General features: G+C 35.0%; 1 protein-coding gene across 4 annotated transcripts in view; it reads left to right on the top strand.

Annotated features, from left to right (window-relative positions):
• Positions 1-19,546, top strand: part of FBXL13 (F-box and leucine rich repeat protein 13) — a 194,568-nt gene that overhangs the window by 156,688 nt on the left and 18,334 nt on the right. For 3 of the 4 annotated variants that reach the window (XM_077746953.1, XM_077746956.1, XM_077746954.1), the window contains exon 18: positions 12,997-13,080. The exons of the other annotated variant lie outside the window; for it this stretch is intronic. In XM_077746953.1, coding sequence (XP_077603079.1) covers positions 12,997-13,080 — 84 coding nt within the window. The remainder of the gene's footprint in view (positions 1-12,996; positions 13,081-19,546) is intronic. 4 annotated transcript variants of the gene reach the window in all.

Genomic DNA, 19,546 nt, shown 5'->3' on the forward strand with positions numbered 1-19,546 from the left:
TGAGGACTGATGGATGTGGGGGGGAGGGGGGAGATGGGCATTGAGGAGGGCACTTGTGGGGATGAGCACTGGGTGTTATATGGAAACCAATTTGACAATAAACTATTTGTAAAAAAAAACAAAACAAAACAAAACAAAAAAAACCCTAGTGTTTAAAATATACTTTCCTCATAGTGTTGTGAGGATTAAATAGGATAATAAATGTAAACTGCTTAACATAGTGCATATGGTAAGCAGTTAGTACACCTTAGCAATAATTTATTCAAATTATGACATGTGAGGTATATTTGTTGTGATGAAGATACATATATCTAGGTACATATGCTGTATCTTAGTAGCATGGATGAGTTGAAAAGTGAGTGCTTATGTCTCTGTTGTCTATTTGTAGAGAAGTCAGGGGACACTTATCAGCTTTTCAGGTGCAGCTGAAAGCTTCAGTAGATGTTTACAAGGAAAAGATGGTCATTCTTAGTGGAGGAAGAAACAGGTAAGAAGGCATGGAGACATGAAAGAGGGTTTGTATTGGGAGATCCACAGGTGACTTTGCACTGTCAAAACACAAGCCAAGAAGATAGGGGATGAGGCTGGAGAAAGAGGTAGAGGACAGAATGTGACTGGCTTAGGCTGTTCTGCAAAGGGATTCAGACTCGTGCTATATGCAGTGGGAGCCACTGAGGAACTCTGAGTAGAACTCATACAGCTAGAAATGAGGTTTTGATAGTGGTGGCAGAAGGGACATGTATGAGAGATATTTAGGAAGTATATAGGTAGGGAGGGCTTGGTGACTGATTGGCTGGATATGGAGAACAGAGGGGATAGGAGGAGACATAGAAGATTCCCAAGTTTTTACTTGGTCAACTGCAGACATGGTGGTACCAGTACCCAGAAAAAGAACCTAAGAGAGAGATTAGGACTTGGAAATAAGATGCTGAATTCCATTTTAGACGTGTTTGATTCTAGTCCTAGGACACAGCTCTCTACACTATGGGCGCCTTCAATACTGAGTGATGAAAAGAAGAAAAGAAGACATAGCCATTTGACTTTTGGAATCACCATTTTTGTTTTCTTTTGTTCCTCAATATGTCTGGCAAGGAATTATAGTAATTTGGTATATTCCAATTTAACCATTACTGAAAGTAGAAAATTTATACAAAGATTTTCAAGAACCTCCAAGTTCTATACCCTCTATTACAACTTCCATTTCATTTTTCTCCTCAAGAAAAAAAAAAAAAGGGCAATATGAAAGGAGACTTCTTAAGTTTGCTGTCAGGGACCTTTTGTTCTTTTTAGATTTCTCGTGATCTAAACCCCCAATAGTTACATCAGAGTTCTCAGTTATTCTAGACTCCTGGGTACCACACTGCATCTTATCTCATAGAATGTGTTTTTAACATCCTGTATTCAAACATCAAATATGCTAAGTTGCACAGGTTATATTTATAGGTTTCCCAGCCAGGGAAATATAGGACCCATAAAGAGAATCATAAAAGTTGCAAAATTCAGAGAAAAGTGCAAGATACCTGAAGAGAAGTCCATCATGAGGCATTTACCAGAGTCCTTGCTGAAGCTAGCCGAAAGAATAGGAAAAACTGAAATAGTACTCTTCTGAAAGTAACAATGATGAGTTTCAGGTGTATATGGCACATTGAGGTGTCTAATTATCAATTAGGAAAGATTTGTTGCTCAGGAAAGGGATCTGAACTAGATGTAGAGATAATTGACATGGTTGAAGTCACGGATGGATGAGAGACAGAAGGTGAAAAGAGGTCAAGTATAAGGCTCCTGGAAAAGGTGTGTTTGGAAAGTGAACCCACAAAGGAAGCTGAAAATGAATATCCAGAGAGGTAGGGGAGGAAAGAGTTCAGACCGATATCAAGTGAATCAAGCGAGGTGGTATTTTCGAAAGCAGGAGATTGTCAGCAAGGTCAAATTTCAAAGGTGGCTCAAGTACTGTGAAGATAGAAGCATCAACTTTTTGTAAAATAAAATTGCTCATCTATGTATATACTTGTACATGCCAACATTCACAGCTTAGTATTTTGCTTGAATGTTGGTACTGTGTGCTGTTTCAGTTTGTTTGGAATAGACAGTAAACTGCCCAGTACTGTTGTGGGTCTGGATAAAGGAATTAAGTATGGTATTAATGTTTTGTATAATTCTTTGCTGATGTACAAAAAGACTTAATGATGAGCGCATGTGTTGTTTTTTCCCAATTATTCTAAATTATTTTTCACAAACATTGAGAAATTTCATGTATTCATCATTCATTCATTCTTTCTTTTCTTTCTTCTTTTCTTCTTTTGTTTGATACATAATTAGCAAAGTTCCACAATATTTAAAGCAGTAATTCTAGGTTTGAGTGTAAAAACAGGAATAAGGCAAGCAAGTTGTTATAAACTTTCCCCCCATCAACTTTTCTCCTCTATTGAAGAGAACATTTTGTTGTTTTGGCCATTTGCTTTCCCGATGGGGGTTGTAGCAATTTTTATTGCCATCAGTAATAAAACAACTATGGTAGACTTATACTGATTCATCAATATTTCCTGGTCTAACTTCACAAAAATAGCTAGGAATTAGAATTTTATTGTTATTTGAATTTTCATTTAAAAAAATTCTAGGTTTCCCTTTGTGACTCAGTTGGTTAAATGCCCAACTCTTGATTTTGCCTCAGGTCATGATCTCAGTTTGTGGGATCAAGCCCCACATTGGGCTCTGTGCTGACAGTGTAGAGCCTGCTTGGGATTCTCTCTCACCTCTCTCTCTCTCTGTCCCTCTCCTGCTTGTGCTTTCTTTCTTTCTCTCTCTCTCAAAATAAATACATAAACTTAAAAATTTCTAGAAATACTAGTAATTTTGTCCTATATATGCTGCATTTCATTGCAATTATATTTCATCTTCTATGAATTTTCTTTTGAGATACCTTCTCAAAAGTATCTCATTCATACATTGGGGTCTCAATACTTCTGCCAAGTTGTATGAACTGCTTATAATAATGTAGTTTTAATCATTTGTCATATTTTCTCCATATTTTTACAATGGCTTATCTCAGTACTGTGAGAAAGAGATTAATTTTAGTATTTTAATTGGAAAGCCCATAAGCCACTGCTTGTAAAGAATTAAACGGTGAACAAACTATGCAATCTTATGTAATTTTACATAGATTTTTTTTCTTAAGAAATTGTTTATTTACCATATGCAGGACAGATTATAAAGTTTATTTATGCTTATTAACTATTCTGGGATTTTTAAAGTGTTGACAGTTTCCAAACTGAAACATGCTAGAAGGTGATTTGGAGCAATGTGGCTGTCAGATAAATTACATTATATTTTATTCTAATGTTAATATTCCTAGACCATCTTTCCAGGCTTTTTCTAAAAACACAGTATCTCAGAAAAAATTCATGTGCAAATTTTAAAGAATAAATTTACTTTCAGAATGTTAAGCTTTATTTAATAAGGTTTCACCCACTTCAATTTCATTTATAAAACATGTTTTGTTTGTTTTTAAATTATGACCAAATGTTCAGTCTTACAACAAGGCAAAATATTGGTGTTTTTGTTTTCCTCATTGTGTCATCTTTTGCCAACAAGTAATATAATCACACCAACCAAAACAGTAACTTTATTTTGTAAATGTGCTCAGCAGAGAGTTGGGAAAATTTAAAGATTGTTAAGGTAACACAAAAAGTTAACCGCAATAGTTGTTAGGTCTAAAATAATCTTGGGGCAACTTGGTGGCTCAGTCAGTTAAGTGTCTGACTTTGGCTCAGGTCATGATCTCATGGTTCGTGGGTTCGAGCCCCATGCCAGGCTCTGTGTTGACAGCTCAGAGCCTAGAGCCTGTTTCTGATTCTGTGTCTCCCTCTCTCTCTGACCCTCCCCTGCTCACACTCTCTCTCTTTCTCTTTCTCTCTCTCTCTCAGAAATAAAACATTAAAAAAATGAAAATAAAAAAATAAAATAATCTTATTCAAAACACCTCCCAAAATAGCCAGCAACACTGAAGAGAAAGGGTGATAGAAAAGCTAGAAAAGAGCTAAAAAATATAGAAGGAAGGACAGAATTAGAAAAATCAGCATTTTGCAACTCCTAATGGAATAAATGATTTAGGCAAGGATCACCAATTAATGCTAAAACCACTGGCTAAAATGTTTCTGGGAAACAGAGTATTCTTGTTTCTCTCAAAGAATCATACCACAGATTATTTATTAAATCAAAAGTAAAGTTACACTCTATTGAAGCGAGCTACAGTTACCACCTGAGTCAAGTGAGTAAGCAGCATCACGCATAGTGGGGTGTCTCATATATGTACCCCTAAAGGGATGCAACAGCACCCAGGTAGTAGTCTTGCAGAAAATATTTACCTAGAATCTAGTCAGTAGGGACAATCAGACAAATCCAGAATGAGAGACGTTCTACATAATGATTGGCCTGAGATCTTTATGAGTCAATGGCTTAAAAGACAAAATTTAAAGGAAAAAAAAAAGGCTAAAGAGACAGGACAACTAAATGCAGTGCATGGACTCTGAGTCCTGAATAAAAAACAAATATTGGTTTATGTTAAATAGTATGGTATTACTATTAATTTTAAGTATTATAATACTATATATACTGTGTATATGGGAAAATGTCTTTAAAAATGTTTTTAATGTTTATTTACTTTTGAGAGAGACAGAGAGAGAGAGAGACAGAGTGTGAGCAGGGAAGGGGCAGAGAGAGAGGGAGATACAGAGTCTGAAGCAGGCTCCAGCTCTGCACTATCAGCACAGAGCCCGATGTGGGGCTCGAACTCATGAACTGTGAGATCATGACCGGAGCCAAAGTAGGATGCTTAACTGACTGAGAACATACAGAATATTCTGGGGTAAAGCATCATGATATCTGAAACTTATTTTCAAATGGTTCAGGTAAATTTATAACATACATAATATGAAATATATAACAATTCCAAATGTCTATGCATTCAACATGGAGTACCTAAATACATCAAGCTAAACAAACATAAAGGAAGAAACTGACAGTAATACAATAATAGTAGGGGACTTAAACACATCACTTACATTAGTGAATAGATCATCCAGACAGAAAATTAACAAGGAAACAATTGCTGTGAATAAGACTAGATGGATTTAACAGATATATACAGGACACTCAACCCCAAAACCACAGAATACACATTCTTTTCAACTCCACATAGAACATTCTTCAGGATAGATCACATGTTAGGCCACAAAACAATTCTCAATAAATTTAGGAAGGTCTAATTTACATCAAGCATCTTTTCTGAACACAATGGTATAAACTAGAAATCAATTACAAGAAAAAAAAAACTAAAAAAAAAAAAAAGCCACGAACACATGGAGGCTAAACAACATGCTACTAATGGACCAATGGGTCAGTGAAGAGGGGAAAATTTAAAATACATGGAGACAAATGAAGATGAAAACACAACAGTCCAAAACCTTTGGGATGTAGCAAAAGTAGTTCTAAGAAGGAAGTTTGTAGTGATTCAGGCCTGCCTCAATATAAGAAAAATCTCAAATAAACAATATACACTTACACCTAAAGGAATTAGGCAAAGAAGAACAACCAAAGCCCAAAGTTAGTAAAAGGAAGGAAATAATAAAGCTTACAGTGGAAATAAATAAAATAGAGACAAAAAAATAAAAAAGATGAATGAAACCAAGAGCTGGTACTTTGAAAAGATAAACAAAATTGACAAACCTTTAGCCAGCCACATCAAAAAAGAGAGAGAGAGGACTAAAATAGTTTTGGAAATGAAACAGAAGAAATAACAACCAACAACACAAATATATGAGAATACTATGGAAAATTATATGCCAACATATTGGACAACCTAGAAGAAATGGATAAATTCTTAGAAAGTTACAGTCTTCCAAAACTGAATGGGGATGAAATAGAAATTTTGAACAAACTGGTTATGAGTAATAAAATTGAACTGATAATCAAAAAACCCCTAACAAATTCATGTTCATGGAATAGAAGAATTAAAGTTGTCAAAATGTCCGTATTACCCAAAGCAATCTACAGATCCAATGCAATCCCTATCAAGATACCAATAGTAGTTTTCAAAGAACTAGAACAAATAACCCTTCAATTTGTATGGAACTAACAAAAGACCTAGAATATCCAAAGCAATCTTGAGAAAGAACAAAGCTGCAGGTATCACAATCCCAGATTTCAAGATATACTGCCAAGTTATTGTAAGCAAAAGAGTATGGTTCTGGGACAAAAACAGACACAATGATCAATAGAACAGGATAGAAAGCCCCGAAATAAACTCATGTTTATATGGCCAATTAATTCATGACAAAGGAGGCAAGAATATACAATGGGAAAAAGACAGTCTTTTCAATAAGTGATGCTGGGAAAGCTGGATAGCTACAAAAGAAGGCAAAAGAATGAAATTGGACCACTTCCTCACACCATATACAAAATTAATCTCAAAATGGATTAAAGACCTAAACGTGAGACCTGAAACCATAAGACTTCTGAAAGAAAACATAGGCAGTAATCTCTTGGGTATCAGCCTTAGAAACATATTTATGAACATGTTTCCTCAGGTCAGAGAAACAAAAGCACAAATAAACTATTGGGACTACACCAAAATAAAAGTTTTTGCAGAGCAAAGGAAACCATGAACAAAGTAAAAAGGACACTTAGTGAATGAAAGAAGATATTTGCAAATGATATATCCAATAAAGGGTTGACATCCAAAATATATAAAGAACTTATACAACCCAATACCTAAAAAACAAATAATCCAGTGAAAAAATGGGCAGAGGATGTGAATACACATTTTCCCAAAGAAGACATATGGCTAATAGACATATCAAAAGATACTCAACATTACTAATCAGCAGGGTAATCCAAATCAAAACAACAATGATTTATCACCTCACACCTATCAGAAATGGCTAGTATCAAAAAGAAAAGAAATAATAAGTGTTGGCAAGGATATGGAGGAAGGAGAACTCTTCTGTACTGTTGGTGGGAATGTAAATTGATGCAGCCATTGTGGAAAAGTGTGGATGTTCCTCAAAAAATTAAAAATAGAAATATCATATTATCCAGCAATTCTGCTACTGGATATTTACCCAAAGAAAATGATAACACTAATTTGAAAAAATATATACACCCCTTTATTTACTGCAGCATTATTTACAAAAGCAAACATACGGAAGCAACCTAAGTGTCCATCAATAGATGAATAGGTAAAGAGGAGGGGTGTGTGTGTGTGTGTGTGTGTGTGTGTGTGTGTGTGTGTGTGTTTATACACACAATTATGTATTACTCAGCTATAAAAGAGAATGAGCTTTTGCCACTTGGGACAACATGGATGGACCTAGAAGGTCTTATGCTAAGTGAAATAAGTCAGATAAAGACAGACAAATATCATATGATTTCATTTATATGTGGAATCTAAAGAATAATTAAAAAAGGAACAAACAAAAAAAACACAAACATGAATACAGACAAGAAACTGGTGGTTGTCAGAGAGGAAGGGATGGGGAGGATGAGCAAATTAGGTGAAGGGGATTTAGAGGTACAAACTTCCAGTTTAAAAAAATGCATCAAGAAAACTCGTATATATGTATATATAGACAGACTTATAAATATATACTATGTATATGATATGTATATATAACTATATTCATACAGATATATTAATAATGAAACTATATTTATACACACACTCATATTAATTAAACAATGTAGCAAAATGTTTACAACTGGTCAATTTAGGTAAGGAGTATATGAGTATATGGGTGTTTGACTTAGCTGTGTACTAAATACACACACACATACCATTCCAACATTTGGTAACTAGTTCATCTCTGATGTCTGTATACATCTGCTAAACAATTCCAAATGTAAAATTGGGGTTGGGGAGAATTGTTTTCAAAGATTTGTCTGCTCTGAAGTGTCTTTTGTACACGTAGCTGTTCCTGGCAGTGTTCAGTGGCCCCTCCCACTACTTCTACTGAACCACTTCCCAAACAATTCACACAATCCTTATGAAATCTTTGTTCATGTCATCTCCTCAGCCTGAAACACTATTCTTATTATTTTGCTTGTCAAAATCTTACTCAGTCTTTAAGCCTTAATTCAAATTCTCCCTCCTTCATGAAAGTCTTTTCTAGACTGCCACCCCCTGGTCTGTGGTCCCTATACCTCTCTCAAAACACATGCTCCTCGTCTTCATATTATGGTCACTTATGTATTAACTCCTATTCCTTCAAGAAGGAAAGTTTTGTTTTATTCTGTTGCACAGAATGAGGTCCAAATTCCTTAGAATGACATAAAGGCTCTTGGGACTTGGTGACTGCTTCCTTTTGTGTCTTATGTCTTGATGCTGTGGACCTGATACCAGAGCTATAATATAAACCAATTACTAGGAATTCTTAAGCCCCTCAGATCCAGATCCCTCAATTCCATGGCCTGAAAAGAAGGAAACTTCTCCTTAGGACTCTTGTGAATTCCTGGGACCTTGCACTCCTATACCACCTGCAATCCTGGCTACCACACGAGTAACTTTCCTCTGTGCTTCACCTGATTACAATTTATTCCCTTTGCATACTTTGGGAAAATAAACCAAACCTTTTCCTGCAAAACATTCATGAGTTTGGCTTACTTTTGAAGGAGATTAAGGAGGATTTACATTTTCATGGTTACAACTTCCCTGAAAAGTAAGCATCCACCTGCCCTTTGCCCCATCGAGGCCCAGTCACTCCCCTTTGTTGATTCCTCATTCTTCCTTATTTTTGTCTTGTTTCCCCACTCTTCTCTTGCCATCCCTCCTAGAAGTAAAAGTTTGGCATCAGCCAACCCCTAGGACTTCCATCCCAAGCACTTAACAAATGTTTCAGGGAACACCTAATTTGGAGCATTTATGAACCTCACGGTGCCATGTAAACATTTTACCTAGCTGGCTCTGATGTTCTTTAGGTCATTTATCTGAAAAGCTTGAGTCAAAAAGCCATTAAAAATGAATCCTGTTGACTGGAATTGTGTATTCCACTTGTACTGAGAAGCTGTCATCCCATTTGAGCACAAGGCAATTTTCAGTGCAGGCCTTGTCTCCTCCAGCTGGCTCAGATTTGTTGCTGATCAGTTACAAAATTGTGTTTACTTACAGCAGCAAGACCTTAGATAACTTGTCCAGCACATTAGATGATGGCATCTCTTGCTCCTTGTCTTGCTAAGAGATTGGCCATCTGGGTCTGAGAAATTTCTGTGTTCATCCTGGACTGAAGTATGCTGTAGGAATATTTATTTCTAATCTGTATTTAGCTATATGGTTATTACATCAATCAATGTCAGTTCTTACAAACATCTTTATTGAAAAATGATTTAAGTACTGTAAAACTCCGTGATTCAAAGTGTATGATTTAGTGGTTTTTAATATATTGATGGAGTTATGCAACTATCACCACAATCTAATTCCAGAACATTTTCATCACCTCAAAAAGAAACCCTTAAGCAGTGTCTCCCTGGCTTTGACCCACTCTCCAGCCCACCCTAGGCAACCACTTTCTGGTTCCATATATTTGCCTATTCTGGACTTCCAAGTCAGTGGAATCATACAATATATGGCTGTTAGGGTTTGGTTCTTCTACTCAGCATAATGTTTTAAATGTTTATCTATATGGTAGTATGCATCATACTTTTTAATTGCTAAATAATATTCCATTATAAGGATATAACACATTTTATTTATCCTTTTACCAGATGATGGCCATTTGGCCATTTGGCTTGTTTCACTGTTTTTCTCTTTTCTTTTCTTTTCTTTTTTTTTACAAATAGTTTATTGTCAAATTAGTTTCCACATAACACCCAGTGCTCATCCCCACAAGAGCCCTCCTCCATGCCCATCCCCCCTCCCCCCCACATCCATCCATGAGAGACTCTTGAATGCTGACAAAAACTGAGGACTGATGGATATTTCACTGTTTTTCTATTATTAATAATGCTGCTAAAAAACATTTGAGTCCAGTTTTTTGTGATAACATATATTTTCATTTCTCTTGGGTATATACTTAGGAGTGGAAGAATTGCTGGGTCATATGGTAACTTTATAGTTAATATTTTGAAGAAATGTCAGACTATTTTCCAGAGTGACTGGACCATTTTACATTCCCGTCAGCAGGGAATAAAGATTTTAATTTCTTCACATTCTCACAAACACTTTTTATTATCTGCCTTTTTAAGTATAGCCATCATTGTAGGTAAGTAGTGATATCTATCTCATTGTGGTTTTGATACGCATTCACCTAACGGCTAATTATCTTAATTAAATTTTGAGGCCATATATTTTAATGAACAATGATAGTGACAAAATGTAGCATTCTATTTTAATATTAATTAACACACAGTAATTTTAAATTTTACCACTTTAAAGTGGTAAAGAGAATATAGGCTGTCAAATGTCATACTTTGCAGGTGTACTTCGTTTCTAGTTCACCTTAAAAAATTCTGACTCGACTACATACAGAAGTGAAAACTCCAGAGATAGTTTCATAGGACAAATTCCCCGTAGGAGTAACACATACTTAGCTATTATCCAGTACAGGGCACTGAGACAAACCTTGCATCTCTTACTTACTACTTTTGTTTAAACAATTTGGTTTCTGTTGGGGGAATATCTAAGCTCCAGTTCTAACATGAGTAAAAGAATAGCATCCACATCTGGAACCGAGACCTCATGTGCTGGCTCCACAGGGTTTAATAATTTTTGTTTTGAAATAAGGAGGCAGAAAACATAATGTGTTCCTAACAAAAGAACCCACATTTGCAATAACATTTTAAAAATGAATGGAGTGATTTTAGTTTTGGATGATATACAAAACCATTAAATGAAATTAGAAATTGCAGTTTAAACAGTGGCATCAATTAAGAGGATTTTCAAGCACTTCTTTCCTTGACCTAGATTTTTTTTTTAAACAAAAGGGCCTAATATGTACATCATTGAAAAAACTGGATATAATATTTGCATAACCCATTTTAAATTATGGTCCAAGTGCTGTATTTAAACTCAATAAAATGTAAAACAATCCTGTAAATAAAATTTAAAAAGGACAAATCCATATATCATTTCTGGTATTTTTCCTGCCAGTCAGCTCTGGGGCCACAGAATGAGAGGAAACTGCTATTTTCCACCTTGTTATAGGAAGCATAATAAAAGAAGAGAATGGCATCTAAAAGGCACATTAATCAGTTTCCCCAGTTTAATGCAGAAAGTACTGAAAAATGAAACAGCAGAACCACACATTAAAAGATTTAAAAGCTAAGAGGTACAATCAATGTTTTCTAAATAAAAAGAAACAAAGCTTTTAAATCTTTTTAAAAATTTTTATTTATTTATTGAGAGAGAGATAAAGAGCACCTGAGCGTGGGAGGGGCAGAGAGAGAGAATCTCAAATAGGTTCTTTGCTGTCAGCACAGAGCCTGATGTAGGGCTCGAACTCACAAACTGTGAAATGATGGCCTGAGACTAAGTCAAGAGCCGGACACTTAACCAACTGACTGGGCCACCCAAGCACTCCAAGAAACAGAGCTTTTAAACTGAAAAAGAGAGCCATTGATGAATGATTGTCTGTCTGTAGGGCTTTATATAAAGATCTGTTCCCTCTCCAAGCAATTAAACACAGTAAAATGAGCTAAAGATTTCAGATTTTTAGGCTGGACACAAATAAGAATTTACTGACAAATAGATTAATTAGTCACATGAACTGTCTTCAAAATAATTGATTTAGATAATATTTACCTAAACACAGGTAACAAGGAAATTTCTGGCTCTGGGATTCTGTCACACTTTTTAAATTTCCTCTTCCTATGCTAGGTCCTGGGGCAGGAGGAGGAGAAATGAAAGAGTGGCCAATGCCCTCTTTTAATTTTTTAATTTAATTTAAATTTTTATTATTAAAACAAATTTTAAATCCAATATAGTGAGCATGCAGTGTTATATTAGTTTTGTGTACAATACAGTGATTCAACAATTCCATACATTGCTCAGTGCCCATCAGAAGTGTACCCTCCCTCCCCTTCCCCTACTTTACCCATCCCCCCACCCACTTCCCCTCTGGTAATCCTCAGTTTGTTTCCTATGGGTAAGAGTCTGTTTCTTTGCCTCTCTCTCTCTCTTTTCCTTTGCTCATTTGTTTTGTTTCTTAAATTGTACACATGAGTGATGTCATACAGTATTTGTCTTTCTCTGAATTAGTTCACTTAGCCTCATACTCTATAGATCCATCCATTTTGTTGCAAATGGCAAGATTTCAGTCTTTTTTATGGCTGAATAATATTCCATTGAAATGGGTCAAACTGTAACTTTATATATACACAATGCAATTATATTGCTACCAAGAGTGTACGAGGGTTCCTTTTTCTCCATATCCTCACGTATTTCTTAGGTTTTTTATTTTAGTCATTTTGACAGGTGTGAGGTGATATCTCATTGTAGTTTGGATCTGCATTTCCATGATGATGAGTTATGATGCACATCTTTTCATATGTCTGTTGTCCATCTGGATATCTTCTTTGGAGAAATGTTTATTCATGTCTTCTCATTTTTTAATTGGATTATTTGTTTTTTAAGTGTTAAGTTCTTTATTTATTTTGGATACTTAACCCTTTATCAGATATATCATTTGCAAATATCTTCCCCCATTCAGTAGGCTGCCTTTTAGTTTTGTTGATTATTTGCTGTGTAGAAGTTTTTTATTTTGATGTAATTCCAATAGCTTATTTTTGCTTTTATTTGCCTTGTCTCAGGAGGATTCTACTGTGCTTTTTACAAAACTTGAAATTTTTATTTAAAATGTTGCTGAAGTAATTTTACAATTTAAGTGTAAAGAATTATAAGACAGAAGCTAAATTATTTCAGTTTGCATAAAAGATTGTTATTTTACTAGACATATACTGTTTGTACTAAATTATAATCACAAAATGATCTTTATATTATTTATATTTTAGGGTTTGATGATACTTTCCAGACATAAAAAATTAAAGGAACTTTCTCTATCTGAGTGTTATAAAATCACCGATGTTGGAATTCAGGTAAAATAATTAAGGTCTTCTGTTAAAGAATTGTGGTTAAAAATTAAACACAAACTGAATAAAGTTTATAGGTCAGAGTGGGAAAAAAAAGTGGATTATGAATAGAACAATTCATATGTGATCCTGATTGAGACAAGATAAACTGAACTTTAGACATGTCTCCATAGCCTAAGGTGACTAAGAGAATTTGTTTTCTCATTTTTCCTCTCTGCTCTCTCTCTTCCCAGTGTTAGACTCATGGGATAAATAAAGACTAACAACTTCCATATAGGATAAGGTTTTAACAAAAGGGGTTATAAAACATTTAGATGCCTGTAATCTACTAAGAGAAAAAGCCAAAATGTTCTTCTAAGGTTAAACAGTGATTTACTCCACTACAGTTCATTTAAAAGTTAAACATATATTTACATAAAACTTTACCCATGAATACGATATAGTCAGGCTTTCAAAAGGTCTTTGACAAGGTGACAGAACAAAGGTTATTAAAATAAAACAGTTAAATATTAACATTTCTAATATTGGGCTATGTTTCTTATATGGTGATCAATTACATTGGACCACTAACCATAAATCATTCAGAAGTACTGAAACCTAGTATAGTGATGACATGGCCTCTTGATATACACCAATTACTAACTAATTTTTAAAATATTCCATGGGATGAGAAAGTGTTGTTCAAAACGAGACAAGGGGAGCCTGGGTGGCTTAGTCAGTTAAGCATCCAACTTTTGGTTTTGGCTCAGGTCATGATTCGTGGTTCATGAGATGGAGCCCTGCATCCAGCTCTGTGCTGACAGTGCAGGGCCTGCTTGAGATTCTGTCTCCCTCTCCCTCTACCCCTCTCCTGCTTGTGCTTTCTCTCTCTCTCAAAAATAAATAAATAAATAAACATTAAAACAAACAAAACAAAATATGAGTATTAGGAAGTATTAGGAAGCCGGAGCTTTTTGCTGTTTCTCTTTGACTCTATGGGTTCCAGGCATTTTTATTTTCAGTCCTTGAATCTGAAAATTACACTATTTTTAGACACTCTTATATTTTAGGTAAAAGCCTTTTTACACATGCTAACTACATGATCATTCAGATGAGTGAAAAAAGGTAATTAAAAAATTGGCATGCATTTTTTCAGTGATCTAGAAGAAAAAATAAAAAGAGGAATACAGGAGCATGGAAAAACAGAATTATTTAATTATTAGTTACCTAAGATCAGCTATTCTATTCAAGTTCACAAAAAAATTTTTTTTCTCTTTCTCATCATCTCATTTTCTCTTTCCTGCTTTTAGTGTGTGTGTGTACGTGGTGGCTGTTAATCAGTTTACCTTTCTAAGGTTCCCAGGTTCATACTTCTGGGCATACGACAATCTTTCTTTTCTGGACCTCCTCCAGCCCAATTATTAAGTCCCCAAAGAGAGGAGATAAAGAAGGTGAGAAGAGAAAATGACACGTAAACCAATTTCACAACTTCTTATTTGGATTTACAAAAGAGAGGGGAAGGGGGTAAAATAAGGTGATTATATTGAGATAGTTAGAGTATCCACAATTTATCTGGAATTTTCTTTCTTGTTACTTAGTAAGAAAAGGTAACTAGAGGAGAGTCTCTTTTTAGCACAAGATATTGAAACTTTCATTGAACATGATGATTTAATGAAAAAATGAGAGAAACATTTGTACCCTGGTTAGGTTTCGCAAGAGTCATGAACATAATAAGAATAAAAAATTACCTCATTTTAGTGTTTTACTGGAAACCGCAGCACATGCAGATTAAGTGTCTGGAGTCTCAGATGTAGTGACTTAGGATCTGGTTTTAATTACTTCTTCCAGCTTCAGTCTTTTTTCTGAGAACATCAGACATTCAGTGATCATGTTAGACTAAAATTATTTGGTGCTCTTGAAAGGCACACGCGTTTGGGGAAAGATGTTTGATGCGTCATAACTGAGCATTTCTCAGGAAAACTTCTCCTTGAACATTTTATGAATTTAATTAAATAACAAACTGTCAAGTTTGGCAAAAGAATTGGTTTAATTGGGATGTTGCAATATAGATAAAATGGAAGTTCTGTCTTGTTACTTGGATAAAACCAATGGAACAAATGCAATTATTTACTCTGTTGCTTTTATTTTTCTCTAGTTGCTTTTTATACTCCCTTTATCTAGTTCATATTTCTCATTCCATTTTTTTGGAATGAAGTATGTTGTAAATGCATTTTTGTAATAGTCATATATATGAATGTACATATTTTTCTTTATGTAGGTCATTTGCAGCTAGACAAAATTTTTTTTTATTATTTCAGTGTTTGTCAGTTGAGGTAGCTGGTTAAGAAAAGGCATTGGAGAGGAAAAAATCAAGGTTAGTTATGACTTACCAAAAGGACTTATATGTGCATATTCAGGGAAAAGTATGTGTATATATGTGCTTACATGTATATATGTATGTAAATGTATACCTATGTATAGTATATATGTGCAAATTAAATGTGTATAAGTTTTATCATATTTTAGACTGCATGTTTACATGTAAATACATATATATCTGCAAGTCTGGTATATGTGTATAAATTAAATATGTGTACACATTTTAGTGTATGTAGATTACACACATATGTCAACATGCCTATATATTTATTTTACCCAAATTGTGTATAGAGATGCTGTAAGAGTATATATTTCTAGGCTAGGACCTGATAGATGGTGATCAATATTCAAAGCAAATCATAAAAATTAGTCTGTTAAATAATTATCTTTTTGTTTATATTTTAATTTTAAAAATTAAATATCCATGTAAATGAAAAGGATCTTTCCTTACAATAGTGTAGAGACTAGCTCTCTGACATCAAAGGCAATGGATATAATATTGGGAATGTGGGACTAGCTAACCAAAGTCCTAATTTTTATCCTGATTCTGCCTCTTACATAGCTACATATTTCACTTATTCCACAATAATTCATTGCTCCCGTAGTGGCTATAATTATGAGGCAGACAGGAACTAGCATGTAGAACAGGAGTCTATCTTTTCTTGTGATCTTTCTGTAACATTTTCCTGTAAGGGCCAGATAGTTTACATTTTAGGCTTTGTAGATTATACAGTTTGTAGTCACAACTGCTCAACTTTGTTACTGTAGAGTAAAAAACAGCCATAGACAACACATAAATAAGACAGTGATTTTGTTCTAATAAAACTTTATGGACAAACTTGAATTTCATGTAATTTTCACATGGCATGAGATATTCTTCTTTTTATTTTTTTCAACCATTTAAAAATGTAAAAACCATTCTTGGAGTGAAGGCCATATAAAAACAGTGACAGATGAGATTTGGCCTGCAAGTAAAAATTTGGTAGTTTGCCAACATCTGCTCTTGAGTCAGACAGAACTTTACAGTTTTAGTCTGTCAAGATGTGTGAGTTTGGGCAAGTTAGTTTCCTCCTCTGGGTCTTGGATTCTTCACTTGAAAAAACAGGTGTAATAATAAAACAGTCTCCTTGTTGTGAGTATTAAGTGATATAAAACATCTGAATATTTAGCATGGTTCCTGACACAGAGCACATGATGAATATTGCCTATCACTATGATTATTTTTTTAACAAAGAAGAAACTAATATATACTAGTAAACAAAAAACATATTTGGCATAATAGTTTGATAATTTGTTTACCTTAGTTAACCACAGTCAGAAAGCAGGTAATCTCAGCAGCCAAACTCCTCCAATGCTAAGGAGATAGTTTAGAATATGCTCTTGGAAGAAATAGTTTATTAATTTTTACTTCTATAAGTGAGTCATGTATGTTTCAGAGGCACTTAAATATAAATGACTAAATAAATTTACATATGTAAAAGCATTAAAAAAATCTAGAACACTACATAAATATAATTGCTATTTTCTTGAAAATAGAATAAGAAAACAATCCAGTTAAAAAGAAACTGAATTGTTTTTCACTGGGATTATGATATTAAACACATTTTTCAACATGCATAAATTTTCTCTTGAGACTTCTTTGACCCATGTATATTTAGACATGTGTTGTTCAAATTTTAAATATTTCAGGATTTTCTAGCTGTCTGTGTGATTTCTAATTTGCTTATTTTTAAAATTTTTGTTTATTTTGTGTGTGTGTGATTGCTAGTTTAATTCCATTGTAACCTGAGAGCATATGCTGTATGATTTCTAATCTTTTTTTTCTTAAGGCATTATTATACAGGAACGCTATTTGTGTGGTGGTTAGGTGTATTTTGGGGGGACTCATTCTATATTTATATGATTAAGTTTCAGTCTTTAAATGGGCCTGTGCCCCATGACTGTGATCTTTACAAGTGCTTCCAACTCCTCTCCCTGCCTCTGCTACACTGAGGTAAAACAATATTGTTAGAGGGGCTGAAGTTGGGTATTTCCCTGACCCCTTGTTGGACTGGCTCTCATAATACCTGTGTTGGTTAGGTTCTGGAGAAACAGTTTCCCTTGAGGTCAGGCTGTTAATGAGAACAGATGCTCTGGACATATTTTACAATGATTACTTTTCCTCTCCCCTTGTAGGAACGTGAGGGCATTTTTTCTCTGATCTTCACCCTGAGAACTTGGTGGGTCTCCTGGATAAAACTCATGAAAGCATGGGGGCTCAGTTAAGGCTAGGCCCCAAAACTTTTCTCTCAAACCAATCTCTCAGTCTCTGGCAGTTAGTCAATAATCCTTTAAATGTTTCAGCTGATACTGGCTCCAGCCACCGGCTTCTGCTCTTAGTAAGCCCTGATTCTCTGTATTCACCTGTCTCTCCAGTTTTCAGAGTGTGGTTTGCTTTGTGATCTCAATTATCTGACAGATCTAAGAAGAGTTGTTGACTTTCAGTTCACTCACCTTTTTTCTTGTTTTGAGGAGAGAAGCGATAAGTTCCAAACTCTCGTGGCAGACTGGAAACTGGAAATCTGGAACATTGCTTCTGGATTCATGGATGTTGGCTGAATCAACAACAACCAAAAAGGATGATGATAAATTAGGCTTGAATCAGATCTTTAGAATCTAGGAATGAAGTCAGGAACTGGTTATAATGTCTAATTCCAGAGTGATAATTCTAGCTATTATATTGTAATAATGAAATCTCCAGAAGGATTCAGTTGTGATACTTAATCCAGCATGGGAATGCCAGGGAAAGCTTACCTGTTGGAAGATTGCTTTAAGAAGAAATGTGGAAATTAGGCCTAAGGGCAGAGGGGAGAGAGGACAGCTCTCAAGATTTATAGAAAGAATAAAAGGTAAGAGGATTTTATTATAGTCCAGGGGAGAGAGAGTGACAGGCTTACAAGGACAGTAACAGTGAGGCTAGAGAGAAGGGAATGGATTAGAGAACATTTAAGTAGTAAAATCCATGGAACTGTTGAGTTTCGGTAGGCATGGGAGTGAAGACACAGTTATAGACAACATCCATCAATCTGACTTGGCTCCCTGGGAGATTCGTGGTACCCTCATTTTCAAGCTCTTTCTCATAGCTAAGTCATGTAGCCAGTGCTATGAACTACCAAGTCCTAGTCAGTACTTTGGCATTTATTCTTGCACTTTCTCTTCTTTGTGAGTGATTCTATCTGTGCTTCCTTTAAGCTCTCTTTGCCCTTCTACTCTTATGACAGAGTCCCCTCTTCTACTCTCTCAGTCTATAGGCTTGTGGTGGCTGCAGGCAAGCTAAGGGAGCTCTGTTGGGATATGTTTTTACTCTACTTCCAGATAAATTGAAGGTTGTAGTATTCTCCATCTTCTAGTAAGGATGAAAGTATGGGTACTGTGCAGTTTTGTTTGTTCCCTGTATAGATTTTATAGTTTGGAGAAGAGGGGAAGATTCAGACTTACATAATTATCACTGTTCTTCAAACCCAAACATGGCCTCTTCTTATCTTTTATTATGTATGTACATTAAAAAAGAATCTCCAAGAGAGATGGATATCTGTGTTTTAAAGCCCTGCAGCCAGAATGCAGTGGGTGGTATTTATAACTACATAAAAAATTAGAGGCATGTGATAGTGGTTCAGTTTTATCTACTCTCTTGTGTCTTTTCTGCCTGATTTGTTGCATATATTCTTCACAAGCTGGTTTACTGACATCTCCCACATGGCACCACTGATGAATGTTAAAAGCTTAGTTGTAGCCTAGGTTAATGTCATATTCTCTGATGAGTGCAAAAATATTTGACAACAATATGGGGTATAAGCAGTGGTAGAGAAGCTAGAATATTCATTTTCCTCATTGTTCTCTTACAACCCTTTCTTTTTTGAGACCCTTCATCTTGACCTAAGTGCTTGGACACTTGAGATAACAAGTTCCTTTTCTCCTTTAACCTTTAGCTTCTTTTATCCACTTTCTTGTTACAAACTTTTGATTTGGCTTTTTATTTGACCTTTACTTTAGTAACTGATTTATCTTGATTTATAAATAGAGACGTAGAGAAGAGGGATCAAGGAATAAAGGACAGGGAATCATGAGCTACTAT

The sequence above is a fragment of the Crocuta crocuta genome, unplaced genomic scaffold (genome assembly GCF_008692635.1).
Source record: "Crocuta crocuta isolate KB4526 unplaced genomic scaffold, BGI_CrCroc_1.0 scaffold396, whole genome shotgun sequence".
Lineage (NCBI taxonomy): Eukaryota > Metazoa > Chordata > Mammalia > Carnivora > Hyaenidae > Crocuta > Crocuta crocuta.